The sequence below is a fragment of the Nothobranchius furzeri genome, chromosome 14 (genome assembly GCF_043380555.1).
Source record: "Nothobranchius furzeri strain GRZ-AD chromosome 14, NfurGRZ-RIMD1, whole genome shotgun sequence".
Classification (NCBI taxonomy): domain Eukaryota; kingdom Metazoa; phylum Chordata; class Actinopteri; order Cyprinodontiformes; family Nothobranchiidae; genus Nothobranchius; species Nothobranchius furzeri.
In genome coordinates, this window is record NC_091754.1 from 10,164,304 (window position 1) to 10,190,626 (window position 26,323).

A 26,323-nucleotide genomic window follows, 5' to 3' on the forward strand; every position below is an offset into this window, starting at 1 on the left:
TCCAAATACATCGCCAAGTTTCTGCTTAAATAAGCATTTTCTGTGATTCAGTATTTAAAACGGGAAAGGAAAATATCAAAATATATAGGAAATGGGAGTAATAAACTATTTTCACGTTCTGCCTACATGTGAAGCTCAGAGTGACTGATCATAATTAAAAAATAACAAGTAAACACAGTTGCTCTGTGTCCTTGGTCTTTAAACTTTTATTATTGTCAGTAATCCAAACTAATATTTTGCTGTTGGATTCTTTCATTTTTTTCAACACAGGAGCATTTTTATGATCCATTATGAAATGAGACTGCGTAATATCTGTCGAAAGCTTGAAGCGGGTCAGCGTTGTTACTCAAAACGCAAGATAAGCTGTTATACTGGAATGGAGTCAGAACAGGACCGGGGGAGAGCAGTGCAATCAATGAGTGGATCACCATGAAGAAACGACTCGGGCCTTCTTCAGAGAACATCTCTTCACTTAAATCTGCTATGGAAAAAACATACACAAGGCAAGGGTCATGGATATCAAAGAAGAATCCCACAATGGCTGAAATTTTAGAAGAATATCCACGCTTTATGGACATTCCTAATCTGGTAGGCCTCATCATTTTCCTTCTTTAGTTAAAGCAAATGCCTTTTTATTAATAACACTGTTGATGTATAGTTTAAAACAACTTCTCTTTATTTAAGCTGGATATTGATTTTGGAAGAATGACTGATGGCAAGACGGAGCTGTTTATCAGACGATGGGTGGTCAGCGTAATTCCAAAACTGAAAACCTTGGCTACCATGGAAGGAGGGGATGTTTCATTGCTAACAGAGGAGATGGAAGACCAAACTGATGGTATGGTTGTTCTCCTTTGAAAGTGTCTGCTGTGTAACACATATTAATATATTAATCCCGAATATCTGCTGGTGTGTACAAAATTATCTTGTACAGACATTTCAAAATGCTGTCTGTTTTTAAGAGCTATTCCATTCATTGAGAAACTGTTTTATTGGTCACCAAGTTTCATTAGCAGGCAGAACGTGAAAATAGTCTTAACTCCTCTTTCCTGCATTAGCTGCCAATAGAAATCTGGTGGTCCATCCATCTGTCCAAACATGTCCATAACTCTGTCCATCCTTACATCTGTCCAAACACACATACCAGTCCATTTTTCTGTCCAAACATGCATCTGTCTGTTCATTCATCTTTCCAACATTGCGTTGACCTGTCTGTCTACAAATATACATCCAAATGCGTCCATCACTTTGTCCATTTTTCCATCTTTTTAACAACGCATCTACCTGTCCATCCATCTTTCCAACCAGATGCTTACTAGGGTTGGGCATCGTTTGATTTTGAATGATTCCAATTCTATTCAAATTCCTCGTTTTGATTCCATCAAGACATTACATGTTTTACATGAGCTAGCTAACCACAGGTCCTACTTGATGAAATAATCTTAACTTCAACATGAATTTTAATTCTATGTACAATACCATCACCTTCATTTAGACAAAACCATGTTTTGGAGAAAAAAGAAAAAGACTTGCAGCACAACCAGTGTTGGCAATCTTTTGATTTTGAATATTGTTTTAATTCGTCATTTCAATAAAATATAATAATTACACAATAAATTAGAAAGTTTAAAAATGCCAGAGAAACACATATTTTTCTGAGAAACCTCAAAATAACATGTGGAACCCTTCCTCCTCCAATCTGCAGTCTCCAGTGTCTGAGGCCTTCTGGTTTAAACCAACCAATCAGTAAGCAGGTCATTAGCATATTAATTTCCTGGCCAAGTGGGAGGGTTAAATTGCTCATTTCAGAGCAAGGCTGATTTAGGGGGTTAGAATGGCCTGTATCCATTTCTGAATGGGGGAAAACTCCAGAAAGCTACTGTAGGAGTTGTGACTAATTTAAATTTGCCTAATTTAAAATGTTTAAATATATTTGTGTGCCTGTTCTATTTTTTCCCCAAATGAAAAGTGCTACACAATGCTGGCTGTTCTCGCACATCTTCTGCCACCATTGCCTGGGAGTCGATGCAGCATTAAGTCTGCAATATCGTTCCTGGTTGATTTTGTACCGGTATGTATTCAATTCAATTGAAGTTTATTTATATAGAGCTCCGGGAGTTGACGTCACTTCTCCCGGCATGCAACAGTTCAAATCGAAACGGCGCCATATTGGCAGGTAGAAGCCGGCAGCTGGACTATTTGTTATTGTCTGAAAACTCAATCAGACAGGAAATATGGTAGATTCCTGTTGTGCCCCAGGATGCAGAACAGACACGGACGACATAAGGAATGAGCCATCTACAGGATTCCCCAAGATCCGGAGCGCCGCAAACGTTGGATCATTGTAATAAAACGCACTAGTGACCGGGCTGAAATGAAACTGTGGGACCCCGAGAGTAAAGGTTTTCACTTATGCAGCGACCACTTCATATCAGGTACTTAATCCAACGTTTCCTCAACTGTGTGTGGTATTTATTTTAAATGCTTTTATTACGATTCTTAGTGGGCTTCCGAAACTTATTTTGGCGTGGCTTTTTCTGTCTTATTACTCACAGCAACAAGTAAACATCCCGTAAAACATTGCTTCGTGAGTTCTGCGTGCTGCCGTTTACGTGTTTTATGATCACAGCAATTAACCGGCTAAGCTGTATTTAATTTTTAAGCAATGGTTGATCAATTGCCAGATCACATATAAAAAGCACTTTGGATTGCTATTATCTGTCTCACCGAGACAGATCCTGAGACGCTCCTGCCTGACATATTTATTTTATTCAAGGAAAAATAAATCAAACTAGTGATTTCTCTTGGTGTTCAGTTTATACATTCAAACAGCACAGCACTCTATTTAAACTACTTACGTGTAAATCTGTTATTTGTCCATCCATCCATTTTCGTCCGCGTATCCGGAGTCTGGTTACGGGGGCAGTAGCGTCGAGAGGCCCAGACTTCTCTCTCCCCAGCCACCTGAGCCAGCTCCTCCGGGTAAATCCCAAGGGGTTCCCCGGCCAGGTCCGGTAAGAAGTCCGCTCCGGCAGCTTCTGGCGTCAGAGCGGGCAGTAGCATCGAGAGTCCCAGACGTCCCTCTCCCCAGCCGCCTGAGCCAGCTCCTCCGCCGGCCAGGTCCAGTAAGAAGTCCGCTCTGACAGCTTCTGGCGTTTTTAAAAAGTATCCCAGGGGCACGGTAAGGGTCGGAGATGTTTAGTCTATTTAATTTCTGACTATATAAAACGATAAAGTGTGAAGCAAACTCAGACGAAGTAAAATCCAAGCTGATCCCGTTCACGTTCATGGTTAAGATCCGTGTTTGTTTAGCTTCTTTTACCTGCCAATATGGCGTCTACTAACTGAGAGTCACATGGGGTCCGGAGCTCTATAGTTCCAAATCACGACGAGTCGTCCCAGGACACCAAACATGGTAAACATTCCAACACGGGTCAGTTCATTAAGTCAATCAGAAAAAAAGTTTCCTATATAAGGAACCCAGCCATGGGTTGCTGCCTGGCGCCTGCATTGCCCCTGAGTAGGTCTGGGTGGGAGCCTCGGGGTGTGGGGGCGGCGGGTCCCATGTGGGGATCTGGACGGGGACTTGGGGATGAAGTCCTGACTCGTATGCTGCCGGGAAGAAGGCAGGAACAAGCGGCAGTGCATGGCCCAGGCTCAAGGGGATGGATTATGGGAACGGAGGTGCCTACTGGCGCCAGTGGGGGAGCTGGCTCCCTGGAGGGCTTAGGCCCACCTGTGTCCCTCCGACCAACACCAGCAGACAAGGTGGGTTAAGTGTCTTGCCCAAGGACACAACAGCAGAATTCTCTGACCGGAGCCGGGATCGAACCTGTAACCTTCCGATTACTGGACAACTCGCTCAACCTGATGAGCTACTGCTGCCCCAACGAAATAACGAAAGTTTTATGCTGATAAAGAAATTCTTGCAGCAGTTGACTTTAACCTAAAGGTAATGTGTCCAAAGGGTATGGGCTTTAGCAGAGTCATCTTGTCTTCTTGGCAGCAAATAAACTGCTAAAGTAAAACCGTGTGACCAAACTGTTTCATCCTGGTTTAATAAAAAGAAAATAACACAAAGTTTATTTCCTAGTACAATCGGATGGCAAACTGTTCAGGCTTGTGTTATTTAAAGTGCACATTCATAATCTTCCCACATTGTAATTTAATGCCGTGAGAGCACTAATGCACCGTGAAAGATGAACTATTTAAAAAGCCCATGCGTCTCTTTAACAGCCAAGGCTCTAAAACAGGAGAAAACCGATGCATCTTGACTGTTTGCTGTGTGTGTGCAGGTCAGAGAGCTGCAGGCTTAAGGATGCACATAGCACCTTTTACTTTCTTTACAAACCCTCTGACATCTGCCCAATGCAGGCAGAGTTCAGCCCCTCAGGAAGGAAGATGAGCCAGAGCGAGCGCTCTGCATCCTGAGAGCTCACAGGCTCTTATCTACCTCTCCCAGAATGTTGGCTACTGGATCTGTGCTACTGCCCACATGAAGCTGCTTGTAATCTGGAAGCTCATCCCAGAAACTTCAGAAAGAGGAGATAAAAAGGCCTGAGTTGGGTATTGTAATATTCTCAGGAGAAGTGGCTTCAAACTTTTCAGTTTTTTAATATTTTCTAATGAAAATGAAACACCTCTTTCAATAAAAACTTATAACTCATTAATAGGCTGTAATGTTCCAGCTATAATCCAGGCTCAGTTTTAATTTCACAGTTCAGTTCATTTTCACTACAGTGAGGGAACTAAGTAGGAAAACAGAATTAGCTTTTGAGTCACTCTCTGTGTTTTTCTGGCTAAAAGTGCCCAAAAACCTCCATTAGCTTCGGTGTAGCTACCTGGCTCCTCTGTGTAGTTTTGGTTAGCCTTTTTGTAGCTACATTGGTTTCAGTTTTTGGGTGTCAATCATTTGCTCCCACCCTCACAGCTCCACCTCTTTTTCCATTTTTGCATTGTCTGGGTGTGACGAGACGAGACGTGACACGGCGAAGATGGCCGTGTTGGGAACCGCCCATTTTGCTCCATTTTATACATGAGAGAAATGGGTGGTTTATGTCCATGCCAGAGCTATATAGAGAGAGAGCTATGACACTCCAATATAATGGACTATAATAGACTTCTATGGAAAGAATGGAATGCGGAAGTCACGTGGTTCATGTAGCTTCGAATAGTTCCAAACAGCCCCCGCTGCTGCATTGTTCATTGTTGGTGTTTTGGAAGGATTTTCTCCGGTAAGTTGATGAAATGTCATCATTTTTTTGCATTGTGAAGCGTTAGCTAACCGTTTCGTACCAAAATAAGCCAACGATGATATTTTATGTTGCCAGTTTTAGCTAGATAACCTTTGATGAGCTAATTGTGTGCAGCTTGTTGATTGTGAGAAGGAGGGGTTTAGACAAGCTTGACGAGCTGTAGACAGGTTTATTTCAGTTTGTTTGATTCTACGTTTTAAAAATATTCCCCACAGTTTGAAATAGGTTATAAACTTTTGACATTATTAGTTTTTTTGGGATTTTTTTGTACAATACGTTGCTGGTTGCTGTATCAACAACAATAATATAGTAATGTATGTGGTCTAAATGTATTCTACAATGTGTTAGGATTGTCATATTCCTGTACTGTAGAACAGTCACGGGTGTCTGTCTTCCTACAAATGCTCGGAAAAAATAAAAAAGGCTACTTTGTGAAGGAATTAGGACATATTATTCAATAATTTCCAAAAATCGCCAGGGGAAATGTGACGATATTCATTTTTTGTGATTTGTCCCACCATACGCCGTTCAAACTGACTTAAGGCGCTGGGATGTTTGGAACTATTGAAAGCTCCATGAACCACGTGACAGAAAGTCGGCGAGTTCAAAGCGTGTCGTAACTCTCTTTCTATAGCTCTGGTCCATGTGTGGGAGAGCAGACAGGTGGGGGGTGGTGTTGGGAGTGCGGGCAGCTTCGCCTCTGTGCGTTTTGTCGTTGGGGGGGGGGGGTGACATTATTCAGCGTGAGATATTGGAGGAGTTGCGTGAGAGCGTGAAGAGGGTCAGATGCGTGCGTCTCGCACCCAATGTGTGAGAGTTGGCAGCCCCGACCAGTGTTGTGAGCGTTACTTTTAAAGAGTAATTAGTTATAGTTACTTTGTCCAAAAAGTATCTGAGTTACTGAGTTACAAGATTATAAAAGTAACTATTTACCAAGAAAAATAACTATTTCATTACTTTTTTTCATTAAAGAATGAAAGAAAAATGGGTTCCTCTCTAATTAAACTTACTTTATTTACTATAAATTACTACAATAGTGAAATATAAATGACTAATGACTGAAACATAATAAAATTTACATCCAATTGTTTTAACAAAACTAAATATTTGAAATAAATAACTGCAAATGGAAACACCTGTAAAGGTTCCTGAGCCTTTGGGCGACGGTGGCACAGGAGTTAAGTGCTCGCCCCGTAGGTAGGTTCGAGCCCCGCTCAGTCTGTCGCTGTCGTTGTGTCCTTGGGCAAGACACTTAACCCAAGTTGCCTGCTGGTGGTGGTCGGAGGGACCGGTGGCGCCAGTGCTCGGCAGCCTCGCCTCTGTCAGTGCACCCCAGGGCAGCTGTGGCTACATCGTAGCTCATCCCCACCAGTGTGTGAATGTGTGTGTGAATGGGTGAATGACTGATTGTGTTGTAAAGCGCCTTGGGGGGTTCCAGGACTCTAGAAGGCGCTATATCAAATACAGGCCATTTACCATTTAACTGGTCTCTCAGTCTACTTAAATTACTGATACAATGTAATTTTGATCAGTATTCTAATTTTTCCAGCTTCACATAAGTCTGTGTTTTAGTAGCATTTGTGCTGCTGGTATAGTCTAGGGTTGTCACGGTGTGAAAGTCTAACCTCACGGTTATTGTGACCAAAATTACCACGGTTTTCGGTATTATCGCGGTATTTTTTTTAAAACGTGCTACATTTTCACACAATTAAATAAACCCTGTATGTCAGGAAATATTGTCCTCAGTTTGTGTCTAAATTTTGCCTAAAATGTGTCATTTTGTAATTACGTTGTTTATTTGTTTATATTTTTCCCCTTTAGTCTTTAAAATACCAATATTTGCCCATAACTTCTTATTTCTTGTCTGTTTGATGTCATTATTTAAAAATATTAGATCAGATGATACTCAGTACTCAAGTAGCCTTCTAATCAGATACTTTTTTACCCTTACTTGAGTAATAAACCCTATATCAGGAAAATATTGTCCTCGGTTTGTGTCCTTCCAGTGAGCTTGGCAGATTTGAGAAAATATCATAAATTCATAATTATTCTCAGAGAGAGACCAACTCTTATCTGCCCCTGGGAGCCCCGTAATGCATAGCGTCATTTCAACATGGGGGTGTCCGCGACACGGTTTATATGCAGGTAGCGGCGCTGCGGCTGCTTTATATAGCGACTCGTTGCGTTCTCCCTCAACCCAAATCCTCGGATCACGTATTTTAGCTAAAACGCTAACGTTAGCTTGCCTTGCGTTGACTGTAGAGTTGAGGGTGATGGTCACACAGATGTGTCGTGAGATTTGAAGCATTGCTGCCTTTCACAGACACTTTTTCTGCACCTGCTGCAAACAGGATAGCCGTCTTCTATCAACTGTCCCTCAACATTCTTCAAATATCCTAAAGATGCCTGTACTTCCCACTTTGTCTTCTTTGAGGGATAAAAAAATGTCCTGAGCGCTGCCGTCTCCTCCTTTGGCCATTATTTCAGCTTTAGCTTCAAGAAAGTTTTGGTTGTAACCAAAAAAGTGCGCATGTGCCGCCGGCAACTTCAGCAGATGATACGGTGGCTGGTAAGGGTCACCGCGCCTACACCGCAGCCACGGTAATCCACCGAGATAATATAGTTTTTTAAACAAGACTCTTATTATTATTGTCAACTTTTTTACCGGGGTTTACCGCTACACCAGTTACCGTGACAACCCTAGTATAGTCTAGTAATGGTTAAATAAATAAAATCCTTTAAAATGACACTAGAAGAGGCTCAAATCTAATGGAGGACTTAAATTTACTAACTTGGGTCAGATACACAGAAGAGCTGAAGCCACACAGGTAGTCCTGATAACACCTGAGCGCCCATGACGTCTTAGACTGATGTAACCAGCATTACAGCAGGACTAAAGACATGATCAGAAACAGGTTACAGCTGGATGATCTAGGAAGGTAGAAGATTGTGACGTCTGAGCGGTGAACAGGTGAGCAGACCTTCGGGACGTCCCGCTGTCAAGCTACGGGCACGGCTGCAGATTCATGCCTGCAGCAGCGAATCTGCGGGTCTGCAGCTGTAACTATTCATCATGTCTTCCTTGTTCTTCATGGGCCGTGATGCTCCTGGATGAAAACATCCCCCTCTTTAGCTCCCGATCAGCTGATAACGACTTCAACACGCGCTGCTGAATTAGTAACGTACGCATTTTCTTATCAATAACGGAAACGGCATTATGATAAAAGAAGAAGGTGATTAATTTGATTACTCCTTACAGAAATAACTACTTTTTTATTGTAAGTTATTCCCATCACTGGCCCTGACATAGTAAAAGTGGAGCTGACATGCCTGGCACTGCAGTCTTTCCACCACGTTTCCTGCATGTTTTAGATCACCAACACAGCTGATTTGTTTAATTTAGTGTTGAATAGCTCCTGTAGAAACTAATGATGGCTGAGGAGACAATTCAGCAGTTAGATTAAGGTATAGCAAGATGAACGCAGCGAGGAAATAAGTTTCACTTCTGGTTTTATTAAACGTACGCTATGGAGTGCTAAAAGCAAGCCGAACTGCAAAGTATCCCAGCTAAAATGTTTTATTTTACAAAAAAATGTGAGGCGGGACCAATTCTCTTTATGCTTTTAGAAGTTGTACATCCTCAGAAAAACTGGCCTCTATTTCATTTTTTAGGCCCAAACTTTATTCACATCATAAAAAATAAAGTCTCAGAATGTTAGATTTGTTGAGTCAGTTTTCTGCTTGGCTGTCAAAACTTTTCAGCTCCACCATAACTTCTCTAAGAGAATCACAAAGGTCTCCGGTACTTTGAGCTATTGACTTCAGGTGACAGAGCAGCAGAAACCGATATGTTTCCTCCATTTTTACTGTAAGATAATACTTTTAAATTTACATTTTATCTTGAAAACGAAGGATTATGTGACATTTTGACAAATTATATTTTAATTTCAGTTGAATTTACATTCTGTGAAATCTCAAAAATGCAATCTTGCAAAAATGCCTTTAATTGTGCTTATTCTGCTATAAATGGATATTTCTTAAAGGCAAACGTGTTGCTAGAGGGTGGATAGAAATGAAATGTGTATTTTCTCCTTTGTTGCTATTATTCTGTATAATTTACCTGTGGGTGGTCGAAATGCAGCTCAGCAGGTTGAATCAGGAAAAATCAATTTCTGCGTAATCCTCACCAGGAGGAATTTGATCATGTCACTTTCTGTTTGTGCCAAAACTGAAATAAAGGTATAAAGAAAAAAGGAGGATATCTCTTTTTTTACAGTCTTTTTGTTTCCAGTTTAAAAAGAAAACTTTTCTTATCCAGGCTGCTTCCTTATCTCAGGAGTTTCTCTGCAGAAAGTCCCATTTTGGTTTGCTTGAAGTGCTCGCCAGAGAATATTAATGTGTTTCACAAGCCTGCAAAACGGTGCTACAACCGTGAATTTGCAGAACTAAGCATTGCATAATATTATAAAGTCAGTATATCTGTTCTGTTAACCCTTTACTCTAACTTTCATGCAAAAAGTTGTTCACATCAAATTAATGCAATGCTTTCCACTCTTTACCCTCTCCTTCTGAAAGTTCTGAAAGTCATTTCCCACAAGCTCCTCGGGCGCTTTCACAATAACTGTGCAACACTACAAGGTGCCAGGTAATAGAAAAGTTTGTTCCTCATTCATCCACCTTTCATCGCACTTTAGCTGTATTTTCCGAAAAAAAAAAAAAACTTAAAATCACACTGGAAAAAACTGTGACTCAATATTTCAATATTAGAAACGGTTTCTGCTTTTGGATTTCCTAAAAAAAAAAAATCGATTTTTGTGGTCCAGTGTTTCATCTCTGAGGCTGATTGATCCCTGCGTGTTCCCTGCTTTCTTTTTAACCATCAATCAACGCCGACAGCTCACAAATCTCCACAGTTGACACCTTTCCATAAATCTGATCATTTAAAAGAATAAAAATATTTTATGGAGCCTGAATGGCAACATTTTTTTAAGTAGAGATGGCTGAGTCTGCTTCTTAGCTGTCAGTGTTCACATGTTATTTGGGTTTTCATTGTTTTTTATCTGTTTCTATGCTGTTTCATGTCAGGATGTGTGCAGAATCTGCTGGGCCTGTATTTATTTAACCCTTTAACTGGCTGGGCTACTGCGTATACATTCTTTTAACTTTTTGAAGCATGCACTGAACTGTAAAAAAAAACAATGTACTAAACTAAAGAAATACTTAATCGTTATGTTTTTATAAAAAGGTAAACAGTATTATCTTACAATATTATTTGACTAATATTACTATCCATATTTGCATGTTGCCTTTAAAGCATTTAAAAATACATTCTAAATTACTTTTTCCTTAGTGGTGAAGGTAAACGTTTAACTGTATTGCAGCTTGTTGGTATTACCTTTAAGCCATGATTAAATTCTCTTAAAATGTTTAGATGTAAACTGTAAGATTTCCTAATTTCTTATTTAATCGAAAAACATAAACTTTCCTTTTGTTTTGTTTTTTTTCTTCTGTTAATGCCCACAGAGGATGCAGCACTAATGAGCACCCTTCAACTCTTCGATGATTGAAGCACAACCACGAATTGTGAGCATCAGCGGTCCACAGTGACAGTAAGGTATATTATCAGCTATTCTCAGAGCTGTCTGAAGAAGTAATTATTTACCATTATCATTATATGGTTATGCAGTCTGCTTCCAACCCGTGTCTCCTAAGACCAGCAGCTCATTGTTCTGAGCAGCTGTTATGTTGCTGTTAAGAGAACATACGGCAGCTATCACATATAGTCCAGTTTCCTCTATATTCTTGTCAGGGTTCCTTTGCTTTGAAATAGACCTGGACAGGAGCGATGTGGCATTTTTGATGCTACTGTTCTGAACAAAACATGCTGTGACCTTTTTTATTTTTGTTTTTTTCTCTCAAGAATGTAATCTACATTTACACAGAACAGGGATTTATTGTCGCCACCTGTACAGCCAGAATCAGCTTTTCAGTGCAAAGATTATTGATGAGACAAAACAGCATCAGCAACATTGCATTTAAACTCTGTAGCAAAAAAAGTTCTGCTGACCTCATGAGTTTTTAATATTTTTTGCACATAAGCGTTAACATGCTAAGCTTTTGTCAGCTGCTAGGGGCGCCACTTGTTAATGTTGTGTTTTTGGCCCACTCAGGATCTCGCAGGAATGTCTAAAGTGGGGCCCAGTAGCTATTTGCAGCCCTCAAAGTGATTTTGTTAATGCTCTCTCTCCAGATAGTTTTGAACATTTTCATGTTTAGACATTTTTGTTTTCTGTGTGAGGTCATTTGGCCACTCCGGCTTTCTGTGGATGTTTCCTCATTACACAGGGGAGGGAAGGGCTTTACTTTTCTCTCCGGCTCTGCACAAGCAGGATGGATAAACAGAAGTCTGTTGGCATTGGACGTCCCCAAATAATTAAAAACCATGATGCCAAATGCAAAGTTTAGAGCAGCACATTTACCCAGAGGATCTCAGATTGAGCAAACTTGTGAGAATACATGTAATAGCCGCTTGGAGACAGAGCAACATGTCGCTAGCATAGCGGCTAATCGCTAGCATAGCAGTTTGACCAGTTATATCGATTATTCTGCCCTCACTAGACGATGAAGCTGGGTTCTAGCTTGGCAGAGAGCTTAACAGGTCCACGATAAACATCCAGGAGTCAGCAGGGACCCGTTAAATATTACTGTAGAAGGCACTGTAAAACTGCAATACAGAAAAGATATAAATGAATAATGTTACGTTTGTGATATATTTATATGGATTTTATATTAATAAACACTTAATAGTGAACTTTCATGTACTTTATATGTAAACCATAAAGATATACCGTAATTTCCGGACTAGAGTGTACCTCAATATAAGCCGCACCAACAAAAAAAAAGGTTTTCTATACACACACATGCCGCATTCAAATACAAGCCGCGACGCAGCAGCCACATGCAGGTCTCCAGTGCACAGCGCATGTATGGCTATAACATAAGATAATTAGACAGAAAGACGCTACACGGAGATTTTTCGTTGTTGTTTTAATTGAACAAAACAAATTTTAAACGGGTGAGCACTGATAGCATTCATATTTCTGGATGTTATGACACGTTATTACCGGTAATTTGCATGCGTGTTTAGAAGAAAAGAACAGCGCTGACACAGCATTAATAAGCCCTGGATGATTAGAAAATAAAAACTGCACACAAAACATGCCTGGTTAGAAAATAAACACACTTGCCTACCAGAAAAAGTCATTCGCTCTCATCTTCGTTTTGCCCACTAAAGCCATTAAAGTCCTCTTCTTCAGTGTCGGAGTTGAACAGCCTCAGAAGAGCTTTGTCACATACCTTTTCTATGGCGATGTCAGCGTCGCTGTCCGTGTTCCTGCCATCATCCCCGGGTGAAGCTGGCTTGAATGAGTTCTTCCTGCTGCTGTCTCCAGCGCCAAACCATGGATTCATTCATGCCAAGCTTACGTACGGCAGCACTGTTTCCCTCCTTTACTGCCAGATTGTGGCCTTCAACTTAAATGCAGCATCATATGAACTCATACCATCGACATATAAATATTGGACAATGGGTTTCCATAGGCTCCAATAACACGTTTTTGAGCTAAAATGGGAGGTGGCCACCACTGCCATTTTGACCATGTCACAGGTTCCGTCAAGCCCAGACAATTCCACAAAAAAGGTGGAGCTGAGGGTGGGGCTGTAAGGCTGGGATCAACTGACGACATCCGGTCGAACTAGCTACAAGCTAACCTGAAGCTAACCCAAAGCTAACGCGGAGGTGGGAGCTAAGCTAACGGAGGTAGCAACCTAGCTACAACCGGAGTTAACTGTGCACAACACCAGAGCTTCTGAGTCAGAGATACGCCGGGCTGACCGCTGGGTAAAACTGGGTGGAACACAGAGGTCTCCGAGAGCTCCACAAGCCGGCAGCTGCACAGCAGACAAGCGCCGCTGCGATCTGAGATGCACAGGGCTGCTGCTGGGGAGAACCGGGTGGAAAGGTTTCAATCCCAGAGCTCCACAAGCCGGCAGCCCGCGCAGCACACAGAAACCGCGATCAGACAGAGATGCGCCGAGCTGCGGGGAGGGGAGAACGGGTGGAAAACATTGGTTTCCATCCCGAGCTTCACAAGCCGGGGAGGGGAGAACCAGCCGTCAGCCCGCGATCAGACAGAGATGCGCCAAGCTGCAGAGGTCTCCTGAGAGCTCCACAAGCCGATAGTCGGAACCCAGCTCCACCAACATGTTATTTCAACCCATTTTCTAAAGTGCAGCATTATGTTAAATGCACTGGGTTTTACCCTATTACATTTAAATTTCATGGTAAAACAGTACATGTTAAAATCTAAGCTCAGCTCGGCAGTGACCTAAAATACATAAATATAATTTTACTTACCGAAAAAAATGAAGTGGAGACTCCTTGGACGCTCTATTAGTGCAATTAATGCCACAGCAAGTCATTTTGTCCAACAATTGCACAAAAAAATATCCAAAAAAGAATACACAAACACAGAGACTCAAAATCCTGGAACAGTTTCCAGGCCAGACCGAGGCTCTACTGAGGCCTTTCCACAGAGCTAGCTCTGTGGTCACATGGGTCTGAGGTGGCGGTCACGTGTGTCGGATGCTCATTAATTATACCGAATTTTAGGCTTTTAATACACTTAAACAGAAGAGTGAGAAAAAAATTCACCCCCTCAGAGTTGTCATGAGTGTAAACTAGATCATTTAAACCAAAAACATGTTTTGGTACCAGGCTGTAAACATGTTTATTTCTGCTGTGAAATTGGTATTTTTAACATGGGAGTCAATAGCCACGTTTACATGCGCATATTTAATCAGATTGAATGCCCAATCAGATCGAAAATTCTGCATGTAAACATGTCAATCGGAATATTCTGATCCGATTCGGCCCGACTGGATTGAAATTTCAATCAGATTGAGAGAGGTGGTTTATTCCGTTCTTCATTCCGATTGACGTGCATGTACACAGCCATTCGGATTGTTGGGGTAAAATAATGCCGACTGTGCATGTGTGCAACAGCGAGCGGGCCTCTCCGCTGTCATTTGGACTGCCTGACTTCAAAAATGACGGTGTAATTAACAAGCGGCGGCTTTTAAATCCGACGACAAGCCGTCCCCATTTCAGTAATATTTAATTCAGAACTTGCATTTTGTGGAAGTAAAATAAAAATCTGATTATTGCACAAATCAGTCGACAAACATGTTCAAATCTGTACTGGAAATACGCAGGTTTATTCCGGGGGTTGCAGCGCACGGATCCCCGTTTCTGTCAGCTTTGAACGCAGCAGCTTCTGCAGCAGGTGATGGAGACGCGTTTGTAAAGAACACAGGATCATATGGGTTTTACAGACCTGATTGGAGGCTGATGTTGGGTAGGAAAACGTCCTCGGTTAAATACTCTGGACGACAGTAAAGTCCGTGTTAAAAACACGTAAACGCAGATGACCTGAGATGCGGTTCGTTAATGATGAACACAGGCTTCTAAACTTTCTGAACATCTTCTGTCATTTTGTTTGAACAGATTTTTCTCAACAGTTTTAGCTGATTGTCACAGGTTATTAATAATAAGCCACAACAGAGCTCAGTAATAAAACATGGGTCTAACCCCCCACCCCCGCTCTGTGCCGCAGCGCAGCGTAACAGCACAGCTGTTACTTCAGACCCGCGGACTAGCTGATCAAGAGGCAGAAACATAACCCTCCCTTATTTTAATAAACAATAAAATGCAGCAAAGCAAATGTTACTGAAGAAAACGTAACTTCTATGAGCTAAATAAAAATATTAAATTGAAGAAATGGATCAGGAAAGCAGGAAGAACAGTTATTTCTGTTTTTACATTTTTCATTTGGTTTCATGGCATTTGTTTACAATTTTTCTTTCGGGAAAGGCAACTCTGCGCATGCTCAACCTATTTAATCGGATTAAATGCTTGGTGCGTATGTACACACGGCATGATCGGATCATTTCAGTTCATGCCCATGTGAGCAGAGATTTGGAAATTCCAATCAACCAAGATTTCAGTCGGATTGAGGAAATGTGGCACATGTAAACGCAGCTAATGAGAATTTGCTCGCTTCTGACACCAGCCCCCAGCGGATGAGGGTGAAACTGCAATTTTTGGTACTTCCACGTTGGCCTAAATTTTTGAGCCGCATTGTGGGGGCCTGACTCATACATATAGTTACCATGATGTTAAATGCGGCAACATATGAACTCATACATATAGTTGCCATTATGAGTTGGTATGGATTTGAAAAAAAATTCTTCGTTGTGCCGGCTGCTTGCATGTGCTAAATTAAAATGAGCACTTTCTTCGATTTCCACTTTTGACTTGCACCTGTTTCACTTTCTGCTAAAGCGCCCCCTGGCAGGTGAAGGAAAATCGTCAGTAAAGCCGCACCTCATTATAGGCCGCATGGTTAAAAGCGTGGGAAAAACGTAGTGGCTTATAGTCCGTAAAATACGATAATAAAACAATCACAAGATTTTTCCCAAGAATCTAGCGGTTGGCTCAATGCTAACAATATATATAGAATCCCATAGACGGGCTAACGCATTAGCAACGCGACTGTTTTTACTAGAGATAAAACTTCCTCACACAAGATTCTCAACTGTTATGTAAAACTATATTAAATACGCTCAACAGAACAAACATTTATGACTCTTAACATTTATGTGCTCTTTCAGGCTTAGCAAGAAAAGATGAACCAATATGCAGAAAATATAACGGTTAGCTTAACGGTCATCTCCAGTTGAGAATTACCATGGCAAGTCTACCGGTACAAATCAGGGTGGAAAATAAGTATTTGGTCACTTCAAACAAGGAAAATCTCTGGCTCTCACAGACCTGTAACGTCTTCCTTAAGAAGCTTTTCTGTCCTCCACTCGTTACCTGTATTAATGGCACCTGTTTGAACTCATTATCTGTATAAAAGACACCTGTCCACAGCCTCAAACAGTCAGACTCCAAACTCCACTATGGCCAAGACCAAAGAGCTTTCGAAGGACACCAGGAAAAGAATTGTAGACCTGCACCAGACTGGGAAGAGTGAATCTACAATAGGCAAGCAGCTTGGTGTGAAAAAAATCAACTGTGGGAGCAATTATCAGAAAATGGAAGACATACAAGACCAGTGATAATCTCCCTCGATCTGGGGCTCCACGCAAGATTTCATCCCGTGGGGTCAAAATGATCATGAGAACGGTAAGCAAGAATCCCAGAACCACACGGGGGGACCTGGTGAATGACCTGCAGAGAGCTGGGACCACAGTAACAAAGGTCACCATCAGTAACGCACTACAACGGCAGGGAATCAAATCCTGCGGTGCCAGACATGTTCCGCTGCTGAAGCCAGTGCATGTCCAGGCCCATCTGAAGTTTGCCAGAGAGCACATGGATGATACAGCAGAGGATTGGGAGAATGTCATGTGGTCAGATGAAACCAAAGTAGAACTTTTTGGTAAAAACTCAACTCGTCGTGTTTGGAGGAAGAATAATACTGAGTTGCATCCCAAGAACACCATACCTACTGTGAAGCATGGGGTTGGGAACATCATGCTTTGGGGCTGTTTTTCTACTAAGGGGACAGGACGACTGATCCGTGTTAAGGACAGAATGAGTGGGGCCATGTCTCGTGAGATTCTGAGCCAAAACCTCCTTCCATCAGTGAGAGCTTTGAAGATGAAACGTGGCTGGGTCTTCCAACACGACAATGATCCCAAACACACCGCCCGGGCAACAAAGGAGTGGCTCCGTAAGAAGTATTTGAAAGTCCTGGAGTGGCCTAGCCAGTCTCCAGACCTCAAACCCATAGAAAATCTGTGGAGGGAGTTGAAAGTCCGTGTTGCTCGGCGACAGCCCCAAAACATCACTGCTCTCGGGAAGATCTGCATGGAGGAATGGGCCAAAATACCAGCTACTGTGTGTGCAAACCTGGTAAAGACCTATAGTAATCGTTTGACCTCTGTTATTGCCAACAAAGGTTATGTTACAAAGTATTGAGTTGAATTTTTGTTATCGACCAAATACTTATTTTCCACCCTGATTTAAAAATACATTCTTTAAAAATCCTGCCATGTGAATTCATGGATTTTTTTTTCACATTCTGTCTCTCACAGTTGAAGTGTACCTATGATGAAAATTACTGACCTCTGTCATCATTTTAAGTGGGATAACTTGCACAATCGGTGGCTGACTAAATACTTTTTTGCCCCACTGTATGTATATATATATATATATATATATATATATATATATATATATATATATATATACAGTGGGGTCACCTCAACTGAATCCTTTCGATCTGGAGGAGCAGCGGTTCTACTCCGAGTCCCCCGTCCCCCCCCCGCCGAATGTCCGAGCTCCTCACCCTTTCTCTAAGGCTAAGCCCGGCCACCCTACGGAGGAAACTCATTTCGGCCGCTTGTATCCGCGATCTCGTTCTTTCGGTCATTACCCAAAGCTCATGACCATAGGGGAGGACTGGGACGTAGATCGACCGGTAAATCGAGAGCCTGGCTTTCTGGCTCAGCTCCCTCTTCATCACGACAGATCGGCTCAGCGTCTTCTGCCCCCTAGATTGGACAGTCCATCCCCAGGTCTCCCGGCTCTGGTTCCTCCTCGGAATGCGGGTAGGTGGGATTGAGGAGCCCCTCAAAGTATTCCTTCCACCGTCCGACTATAGCCCCAGTTGACGTCAGCAGCTCCCCATCCCCACTGTAAACAGTGTGAGCGAGTTGCTGCCTTCCTCTCCTGGGGCGCCAGACAGTTTGCCAGAACCTCTTTGGAGCCGATCGATAGTCTTTCTCCATGGCCTCACCAAACTCTTCCCATGCCCGAGATTTTGCCTAAGCAACTGCCACTGCTGCACCCCGCTTGGCTATCCAGTACCTGTCTACTGCCTCCGGAGATCCACAGACCAGCCACACCCTGTAGGCATCCTTCTTCAGCCTGACGGCTCCCCGAACGTCTGGTGTCCACCAGTGAGTACGGGGGTTGCCACCACGACTGGCACCGGCCGCCACCTTGCGACCACAGCTAGCAACAGCCGCCTCAACAATCGCAGAGTGGAACAAGGCCCACTCGGAGTCAATGTCCCCCACTGCTCTCTGGACGCGGTCAAAGCTCTGCCAGAGGTGGGAGTTGAAGACCGTCTTCAGAGGTTCTTCTGCCAGGCGTTTCCAGCAGACCCTCACTATGCGTTTGGGTCTGCCAGGTCTACGCGGCATCTTCCCCTGCCATCTGATCCAACTCACTACCAGGTGGTGATCAGTTGACAGCTCCGCTCCTCTCTTCACTCGGGTGTCCAAAACATATGGCCGCAGGTCAGATGATACGACTACAAAATCTATCATCGACCTGTGACCTAGGCTGCCCTGGTACCAAGTGTACCGGTGGGCATCCTTATGTTCGAACATGGTGTTTGTTATGGCCAAACTGCGGCTTGCACAGAAGTCCAATAACGAAACACCACTCGAGTTCAGATCAGACGGGCTGTTCCTCCCAACCTTACCCCTCTAGTTAGTATACGTACAGTTGTGGTCAATATATATATACATATATATATATATATATATATATATATATATATATATATATATATATATACTGAAAGCCTCTGTGTTTTAATTTATATTTTTTATTTAATCTCCGGATTGACGGATTGAATGTGAAGGTGGAAAGTCAACTTGCCTTCTGGAAGGTTTCCATACTGTAGTTTTGTATAACGTTTTAATAGAATTAACATTTTTTGGCAAAAACTTAATTAGGTGAATCTTTTTGTGCATGCTGCAGGATTTGAAGACAATCCTTGCAATAAAACTTTTTAGCTGCAGTTATGTTTTGTTGCTGGATAAAATATGAAAATAGTCAGGAAAAATTTCTCTGCTCGCTCTAATTACCATTTTAAACTAAAGTCTGTTGCAGAAAGACTTCTGCTTATTAAGCTTTAAGGATTTTTTTTAAACTTTCTCTTTTAGAAGAATGGTTTTATACCTGGACACCGACTCGACTCAACTAACTAAACCTGTCCAACCTTAAGAAGGTTTTCCACTGTGACTTGGTTTTCCACAGAATTATGCTGCAAAAATTTATTTGAAAATTCTTGAAAAAAAAAGTAATTTATTCAAATCAATAGTACAGCGAAGCAGCTCTGTTACCTTTTCAGTGGTCTAAGTCAAGTGTGCAAGTCTGCAAAACAAGAAGGGATTACCGGACACCGTCATGCCTTCACCCCTCAATGCTGCAGAACTGCTCTGTTTTAATTAGCTTTACATGTAAAATCTGCAAAAAGAAAAAAAAGAAAAAAGCTAGTTCACAACCCATCGAGTGCTCTTAACCCCACTGAGTTAAATTGAAGTGTGTGAAGGTTAATGCATCCTGAATATTTACTGATTTCTAAAAAGTCTTAATCCTATAGTTTTCCACCCCCTGAAACAGGAGCACCAGAGCTTTATTCCACAGAAAACGAATCATGAGGCATTCATTCATACCAGATGCCACAGATTTAATGAACTAAGAGCTTTAAGTCAAACTTTTATTTCTTAAATATGAACTACGTTGTCCAAAATGAAGCTTGTAACAGTTTAAGTGTCCATGACAGTGACTCTGTCCCACCTTTGTTAAGCTGTGTGCTACCTAAGTATTGAACCAAAGAAGGGTTACTAGTTAGTTGCATGTTTTTTCCGTCCCACAATACAGACCTTTGAAGTAGAATACATCTGTTTAACTGAATGTCTTGCATAATAAACATATTGAAATTATTTCAAAGTGTTGTCATTTTCAAAACGGTTGTTTTCCGCTTGGTCCTAGAGCTCAACCAGTGTCAATTTAATATTGCGTAATATTGTTTTTGGATGGTAAAAAGTGCAGCCCCCCCCCAAATAAAAATTACGTCCATGGGTTGCAGACTCCTTGTCGATGAGGTCTGAAATAGCTTTTTGTTTTGCTTGATAGGTCGATGTTTTAGCTGCTAGAAAATAATTAATTATATTTAATCCAGTCTTATAATGAATAAGAATACTTCTGGATAATAATATTGATTACAGCCTGAAAAGAACCATCATGGCTGATGGGCTTTCTTTATGCCACGTGTAACAAGTTATTAGCTAAAGCAGATGTTTTCATCTGGAGACTTGGCTTTATTATCCATCTTTGTAAGACCAGATGAAGGTACGGTGGTGTCATCAGTGATGTTTAGGCATTCGCCTGCCAATCCAGCAGAAAATAAATCTCCTTTATCACACATTTGTTTTGCATTACCTGCCGGGATTGAGCTCGGATCACGCAGAGGCTTTAAATTGGCTGAAAATCTGCTGAAATGCTTCTCATTGAGATGCACATTCCTGCTTCTCCACCCACTCCCGCAAACCGGTCGCATCCCAGGAAAAGATTGAAATAATTGGAATCTGAAAAGCACAGAACTGCAAAACAGGATGCGGAGACTTTAAATATTTTACTCATGTTTGTTATATTTTGTTTTCACAGAAAAGGAGCTGAATAACAAACTACTACTGCTATCTTTGCTTCTCACCTCTTGAACTGCAGAATGCATTTTTTTTTCTTAAATTTGGACTCTTTCTTTAGGACGAAGGTCCACTTTATCCAAGGTGTCTGGGTCAACCACTTCCTCTACGCCACAGCTGTTCATACATGAAATGATACAGAACTGAGGAATGAAAAGCCCAGCAAAACTTAAGTGTGAACAGAAAACAGACCCTCCCAGCTTTAAAATTCTCTCTCATGCAGAAAAGTCAGAGCCAGCAAAAACACACCACCAGTCAAAGCTCTAAACAAGCAGATTCTGTAACCAAAAACCAGAAAAATAAGAAACAAGTTCATTTATAGCTCAGAATTATCTTTGTTCTCTTCTGGATATTTGTTACGTCGGATGATTACAAGTTGCAGTGCAACAAATTTTTGTGAAAAGTTGAATTATTCAGATTTATTTTGTTGTTTAGCAAATTTTTTCTTCATGCTTAACAGCAGTTACCTTGAAGTAATCTGATTACAGATTACTTAAAGCAACACTGAAGAACTTTTAACACCGTAGGATTTTCCTTTAAATAGGGGTTTGAGTGATTCTTGAAGTAGAAACTTTAGCAAGTTCACATTGGACATCTGCTTACCAGAAACCACATTTAACAGTTCTGTGCGACAGGTAGGTGCCCTAGGGGGCACTCTGTTTTACTGCTGCTGATAGCTCATGTCAGCACTAGCAGTCACTTTTTTAGTTTGTCAATGTCAATAAAAAGCACAAGAAGACAAAAAAAAAAGAAGTTTACTTTTTTGTCAGCATCATGGCGGAGGCTGGAGGTAAAAGTAAGCGAGTAAAGCCTGGGGCACACAGAAGACAGATCCGCTGTCCCACGCCAGGAACCATTATAGTACTGGGAGTGGCTACACGGGGAGCGCAACGCCACGTCCCAGAAACACTGGTCTGCGCAGAGGTGCTGAAGGTAGGCGCCAGCTCATTTCATGCACCGTGGCTGTTTACAACATTGTGGAGTACTTTACAACAGACATTACAGCGTGGAACGGCCCTATGGCACTAACCCAACCGCCAAAACATGGACGAGGAGCTTAGAAATGCTAGATTACAGTATTGTACTATTGATCTTAAAATATTCTAATAAATAGCGTACTTACCCATTTTTTAATGAATTAGTCTCACAAAACACAACGGCAAGTCTGATCACGAATAAACAAAAGAGTCACTTTCCGCTTCCTGTTCTGTCCCGCATGATGTTGTGACAATAGCGCGATTTTCCATGAAGCTCTCAGCGGCGTAGCAAGTCCTGTTGACCTCCCAAAACTGCGGCACTTCTGTGGCGCAGCGCAGCGCCTTCTGTGTGCCCCTGGCTTTATTTAACTGGAGGTGAAGCAAAGAGCTCAAAACAAAATTAAACTGTTCAATAAAAAACTGATAAAACAGTAAAAACAAGCATAGAAAATGGTCATAATCCAAAAGCCGAGTCATAAGAAGTTCATTATTTTGTTTATTCATATTAGAATTTTATATCTCAAAAAGTTTTGTGAAATTTCAATAAGTGATTTGATTCCGAAGATTTAGAATCAATTATTAATTTAGATTCAATTATTAATTTAGAATCAATTATTACGATTCGATTCCATTTGTCGTGCCTTGTGAATTGCTTTGCTTTCATCGAGCTGACCTTTCCGTTTGTCTGTTCTGAAATCAAGATGCTGCCGCAGCTTAAAGACTTTTGCGTGTTTTCAAAACCAGCGCTAGGCTAATGCTGCCGCTAGCGCCCAACGCCATGTTGTTTTAATACCTTCATACCTAGCATGCTTGCGTGAGTTCAATCCCGTGACTGTGTGTGGGTTAACGTTTACTGGGGGAAATGCTCCTTTGGACTGGTTTTCTATTTTAGCTACAAAAGCCGACACTGTTAAAGGGTTAAAATCGGTCTTTGGACATACTAATTGATCTTTTTATAAAAGTTATTTATTTTTAACTCCACATTAGTGTACAATGTAGTTCCCAAATAAATTAATTCACCGCCTACATTGCAAAGTGTAAGTTCATATTTCTTTTATAGGCGTGAGTTTATTGCCTGCTGGGTTTTGTAGTTTTACCTCTGACATGTGACTTAGCATCACAGCCGATCACAGCCAAAAAGGCTCTCTCTTTTCTGAACATGCGAAGCTCCTTTCTGGAGGAGCTGTGGGCGGAGGAAGTTGAATTTGGATGTCAAGTATTCTGTGTGAAGGCAGAACCTTCTTGTTAAGTTTGGACGCCCCATCATCTCTCCTTACCACAGCAGTGCAGCAACATCTGGTCCACAGCTGAAAACCATTAAGGTCCACAGGAACTTCCTCTCCTCGGTTCCACCAGTAAGTAGCTTTTGTCTCTGTTCTGTTATTGTTTGTGTGTTTTTTCCTTTCGGTTAGAGATACCGGTGCGTTCCTGCTGATAAAGTAAGTCATGGGCGCGCATTTGATCCATCAGCATCTGGATTTCAGGTCAGAAAGCTCCATTACTCACCCAGACGAGGATTTCAGAACAACTTCATGAGCAGATTGAAGTGATGTTTGATGGTTTTTGTTGCCAGCAGACTTACTGGAGAAAAGCAAAAAAAACAAAAAACAAAAACAAAGGATCTTTGTGGATTTTGCTCTCTGCTGATAACCCACCACACGCCTCAGTTCTGATCAAAGTTACTCCCCTTTCTGATGCATCTGTGCGAGATTATCGACAAGCTGAGAGGCATTTAGGAATAAAGGTTTCAAGCTTTCTTTTAGCACTTCTATAAACGTGGTTCTGAGTTTGCTTTTAGATGTTTGAGCTTGACAGAGCTGGGTGAAAGTTGGCTAGTATAAATCCAGACAGATTCTTTTTCCACCCCAAATTCCAGATGTTTGAGTCACGGCAAACACTGGATGCACATTTCATATGTCAGTAAGAGAACTGCTTTGTCTGCGTTTTATTTTTTATTTTTTGTGGATCTCATTCTTTGGTTCTGGTCAGATGTTAGAGAGTGTGGCCATTTGTGAATCTTTGTGAAGCTGAACTTGAGTGTTGCAGGAGTGACGATTTCAGTAAGTCTGTTCTCCGGCTGCAGCAGGGAGACTCAGGATGTTTGCAGCTCTGTGTTAACTGTGTGTGTGTGTGTGTGTGTGTGTGTGTGTGTGTGTGTGTGTGTGTGTGTGTGTGTGTGTGTGTGTGTGTGTGTGTGTACGCACACACCTTAGGGGTCAGTCATTCTCCCACAGGGATTCTGTTGAATCACCAGACAGGAAGCCATTAAAACAAGGCCAAGGGTGCAGCTGCCAATCAGAAAGAGTGATATAACAGTCAAGTGTCGAATGGAGCATCCAAGTCTGCCACAAACAAACAGAACCGTGACCCGGTTCCGTCACTGTCAGACGTTTCTGACCTGCTTGCGAGAATCTTAAAGCTCTCAGTGGGGATTTTTGGAGGATTTTGTCCGTTTGAGACTCTCTTTTTTTTCCAGTTTTAAATTCTTTATTTGCCGTTGAACGTTTGGACTTAAACGCAGACCCATTGTGTGTGTGTGTGTGTGTGTGTGTACTTTTTATATATTTTAATTTTTAAACTTTATTTTTGCTCCATGTTAAAGGCAAACAAAATAAAGATGCTGCGATTTATGTTCTTGATGAAAAACAGCTGTTAGTTTCCTCCCCCACCCCTCCTTGCTCTGTTGTTCCCTTTGATTAGAACAAAAACAGAAACCATTAAAGAGATAGAGATGAAAAGAAATTTGCATCTAGACTAGAAAACGCTGTTTATCTAAAATCCTGAGGTACCACAGCTGCAGGCTCATCATTTGATGTAGGGATCTGCAGGACTCGTGGCCTCCCAGCTCTTTGACAGAAGAATGCAACTTGTCTCTTTCTGCAGAGAACCTTGGCAGAAGGAGGAATGTAGGAAGTCTCCACCCGAAATCTTATTTCACCTCAAATTTCTTCAGCTGCTTCCAGAATTGCTATTAAAGACCTTCTCTGGCTCATCGTGCTCGTGGCTGAGGGGTTCTCGTTGATGTCAGCTCTCACCAGGAGCAGTAATGAATCATGGGAGCTTTATAACAGCATTATTCCTATTTAGTTCTGCTCTTTTGCATTTTGGTCTTTCTCATCACTTTTAACTCGTTTTGTGAATTCATTGATGCTTATTTGAGTAGATGAAGATTTTCTAAGATATGTATCAGTCAAAGCTAGCTAAGATCTGCCATCCAAGAGGAGCTCAGTCTAACTCCACCTCTTCATCAAGAGGAGTCACCTGAGCTGTTGAAGATATGTCCTGGGACTGGGTGGAGAATCCCGGTTGATGAAAAATAACACAAATTTTTGCCTCAAGAAAAAGAAAAACAAGAGTTTTAATCTTGTAATAAATGGTCTTCGATACCTTTCTAGGGTGCTACACCCCCCACATAATAAGCACAAATAAGCCACAGCTTATTTAGGGTGCACTCAGACAACCAGCAGCAGGCAAGGTGAGTGAAGCTTCTCTGGTATCGGGGCATGCACCATCTTCTTCCCAGAACTAGACTTTACTGTTGCACTTTTTTATTGTGTAAAACATGTTGACGTTTCAGAGCGAGTGAGATTTGTTTTTCCATCCACTAAATAAGTCCTAATCACTCACCTTTCTCCTGACAAATGGAAAAGACCCAACATGGAAAGATTAAATTAAATTTTCTGCAGAACCTGCTGCGTTAGACGGCTGTTATGATGCTAACCGTTCCTGTTTATAAATTTTTTTTGCAGTCATAAGAATATTGATTGTAGGTCTCGCTGACAGCGACCGGTCTGGTACAGTTTGTCCTTGCCGTTCTGCAAACTGCCGAACAAACGGTGGGGAACCGATGCAAAGCAGAGTGGAGTCACAGTCAGAGACTCTGCAGGTGGATGCTTTTCATTTGCAAAAGAAACCATTCTGTGTTTGAGTGATATTCAACATGTTGCTAAAGTAGATTTCATAAAAATGTCGCTCTTTAGTCCAGAAAAGGTTACTTTTAGTGGTGGGATTGTGTGAAATAATGAAGCAGAAGTGTTATGGTTAATTTGAGTTTTTCTGAATGTTTCAGGCTGAAGCTGAAAGCTTTCTTTTTTGTCTTAAAAGGATTGGGAGAAAAATGTCTTTTACTGTACAGCATAGCTTGAATCCCTGGTATTGAACTCAAGCCTCTATGTGCACAATTAGACAATAAACTGATTTTATAACACTTCACTTCTTCCATTTCTCCTTTAGGAGTGGGATGTTAGAAGGTTGCAACGTTGTTAAAGTTCAACAGGAAAAAATCTAATATATTAAATGAATAAATCTTACCATGAAACAACAAATGATATGAACTTAGAGAAACTAAGCACTTTTCGCTTGCTTTTACCACCCTCTAGTGTCCGTTTTAACTCGTAAAACCAAAAGTGAAACTTATCTTCTCCCTGTGCATTTGTCTTTTTAACACGTTAATCTAACTGCTGGAACGTCTCCTCAGACTTCATTAGTTTCTAAAGGAGTGGTTTGTGAGTAAATCAAACA

General features: G+C 41.6%; 1 protein-coding gene across 13 annotated transcripts in view; it reads left to right on the top strand.

Moving 5' to 3' along the window:
- gulp1a (GULP PTB domain containing engulfment adaptor 1a) overlaps window positions 1–26,323 on the top strand; it is a 96,178-nt gene that overhangs the window by 43,345 nt on the left and 26,510 nt on the right. For 2 of the 13 annotated variants that reach the window (XM_070543914.1, XM_070543915.1), the window contains exons 2-3: window positions 271–588; window positions 685–838. The exons of 1 other annotated variant lie outside the window; for it this stretch is intronic. In XM_070543914.1, coding sequence (XP_070400015.1) covers window positions 430–588; window positions 685–838 — 313 coding nt within the window. In that variant the 5' untranslated portion in view covers window positions 271–429. Of the gene's footprint in view, window positions 1–270; window positions 589–684; window positions 839–9,824; window positions 9,901–10,778; window positions 10,870–23,032; window positions 23,158–26,323 lie in introns of those variants that run through there. 10 more of the 13 variants (XM_015966841.3, XM_054747143.2, XM_070543918.1 and 7 more) reach the window with 10 other exon arrangements.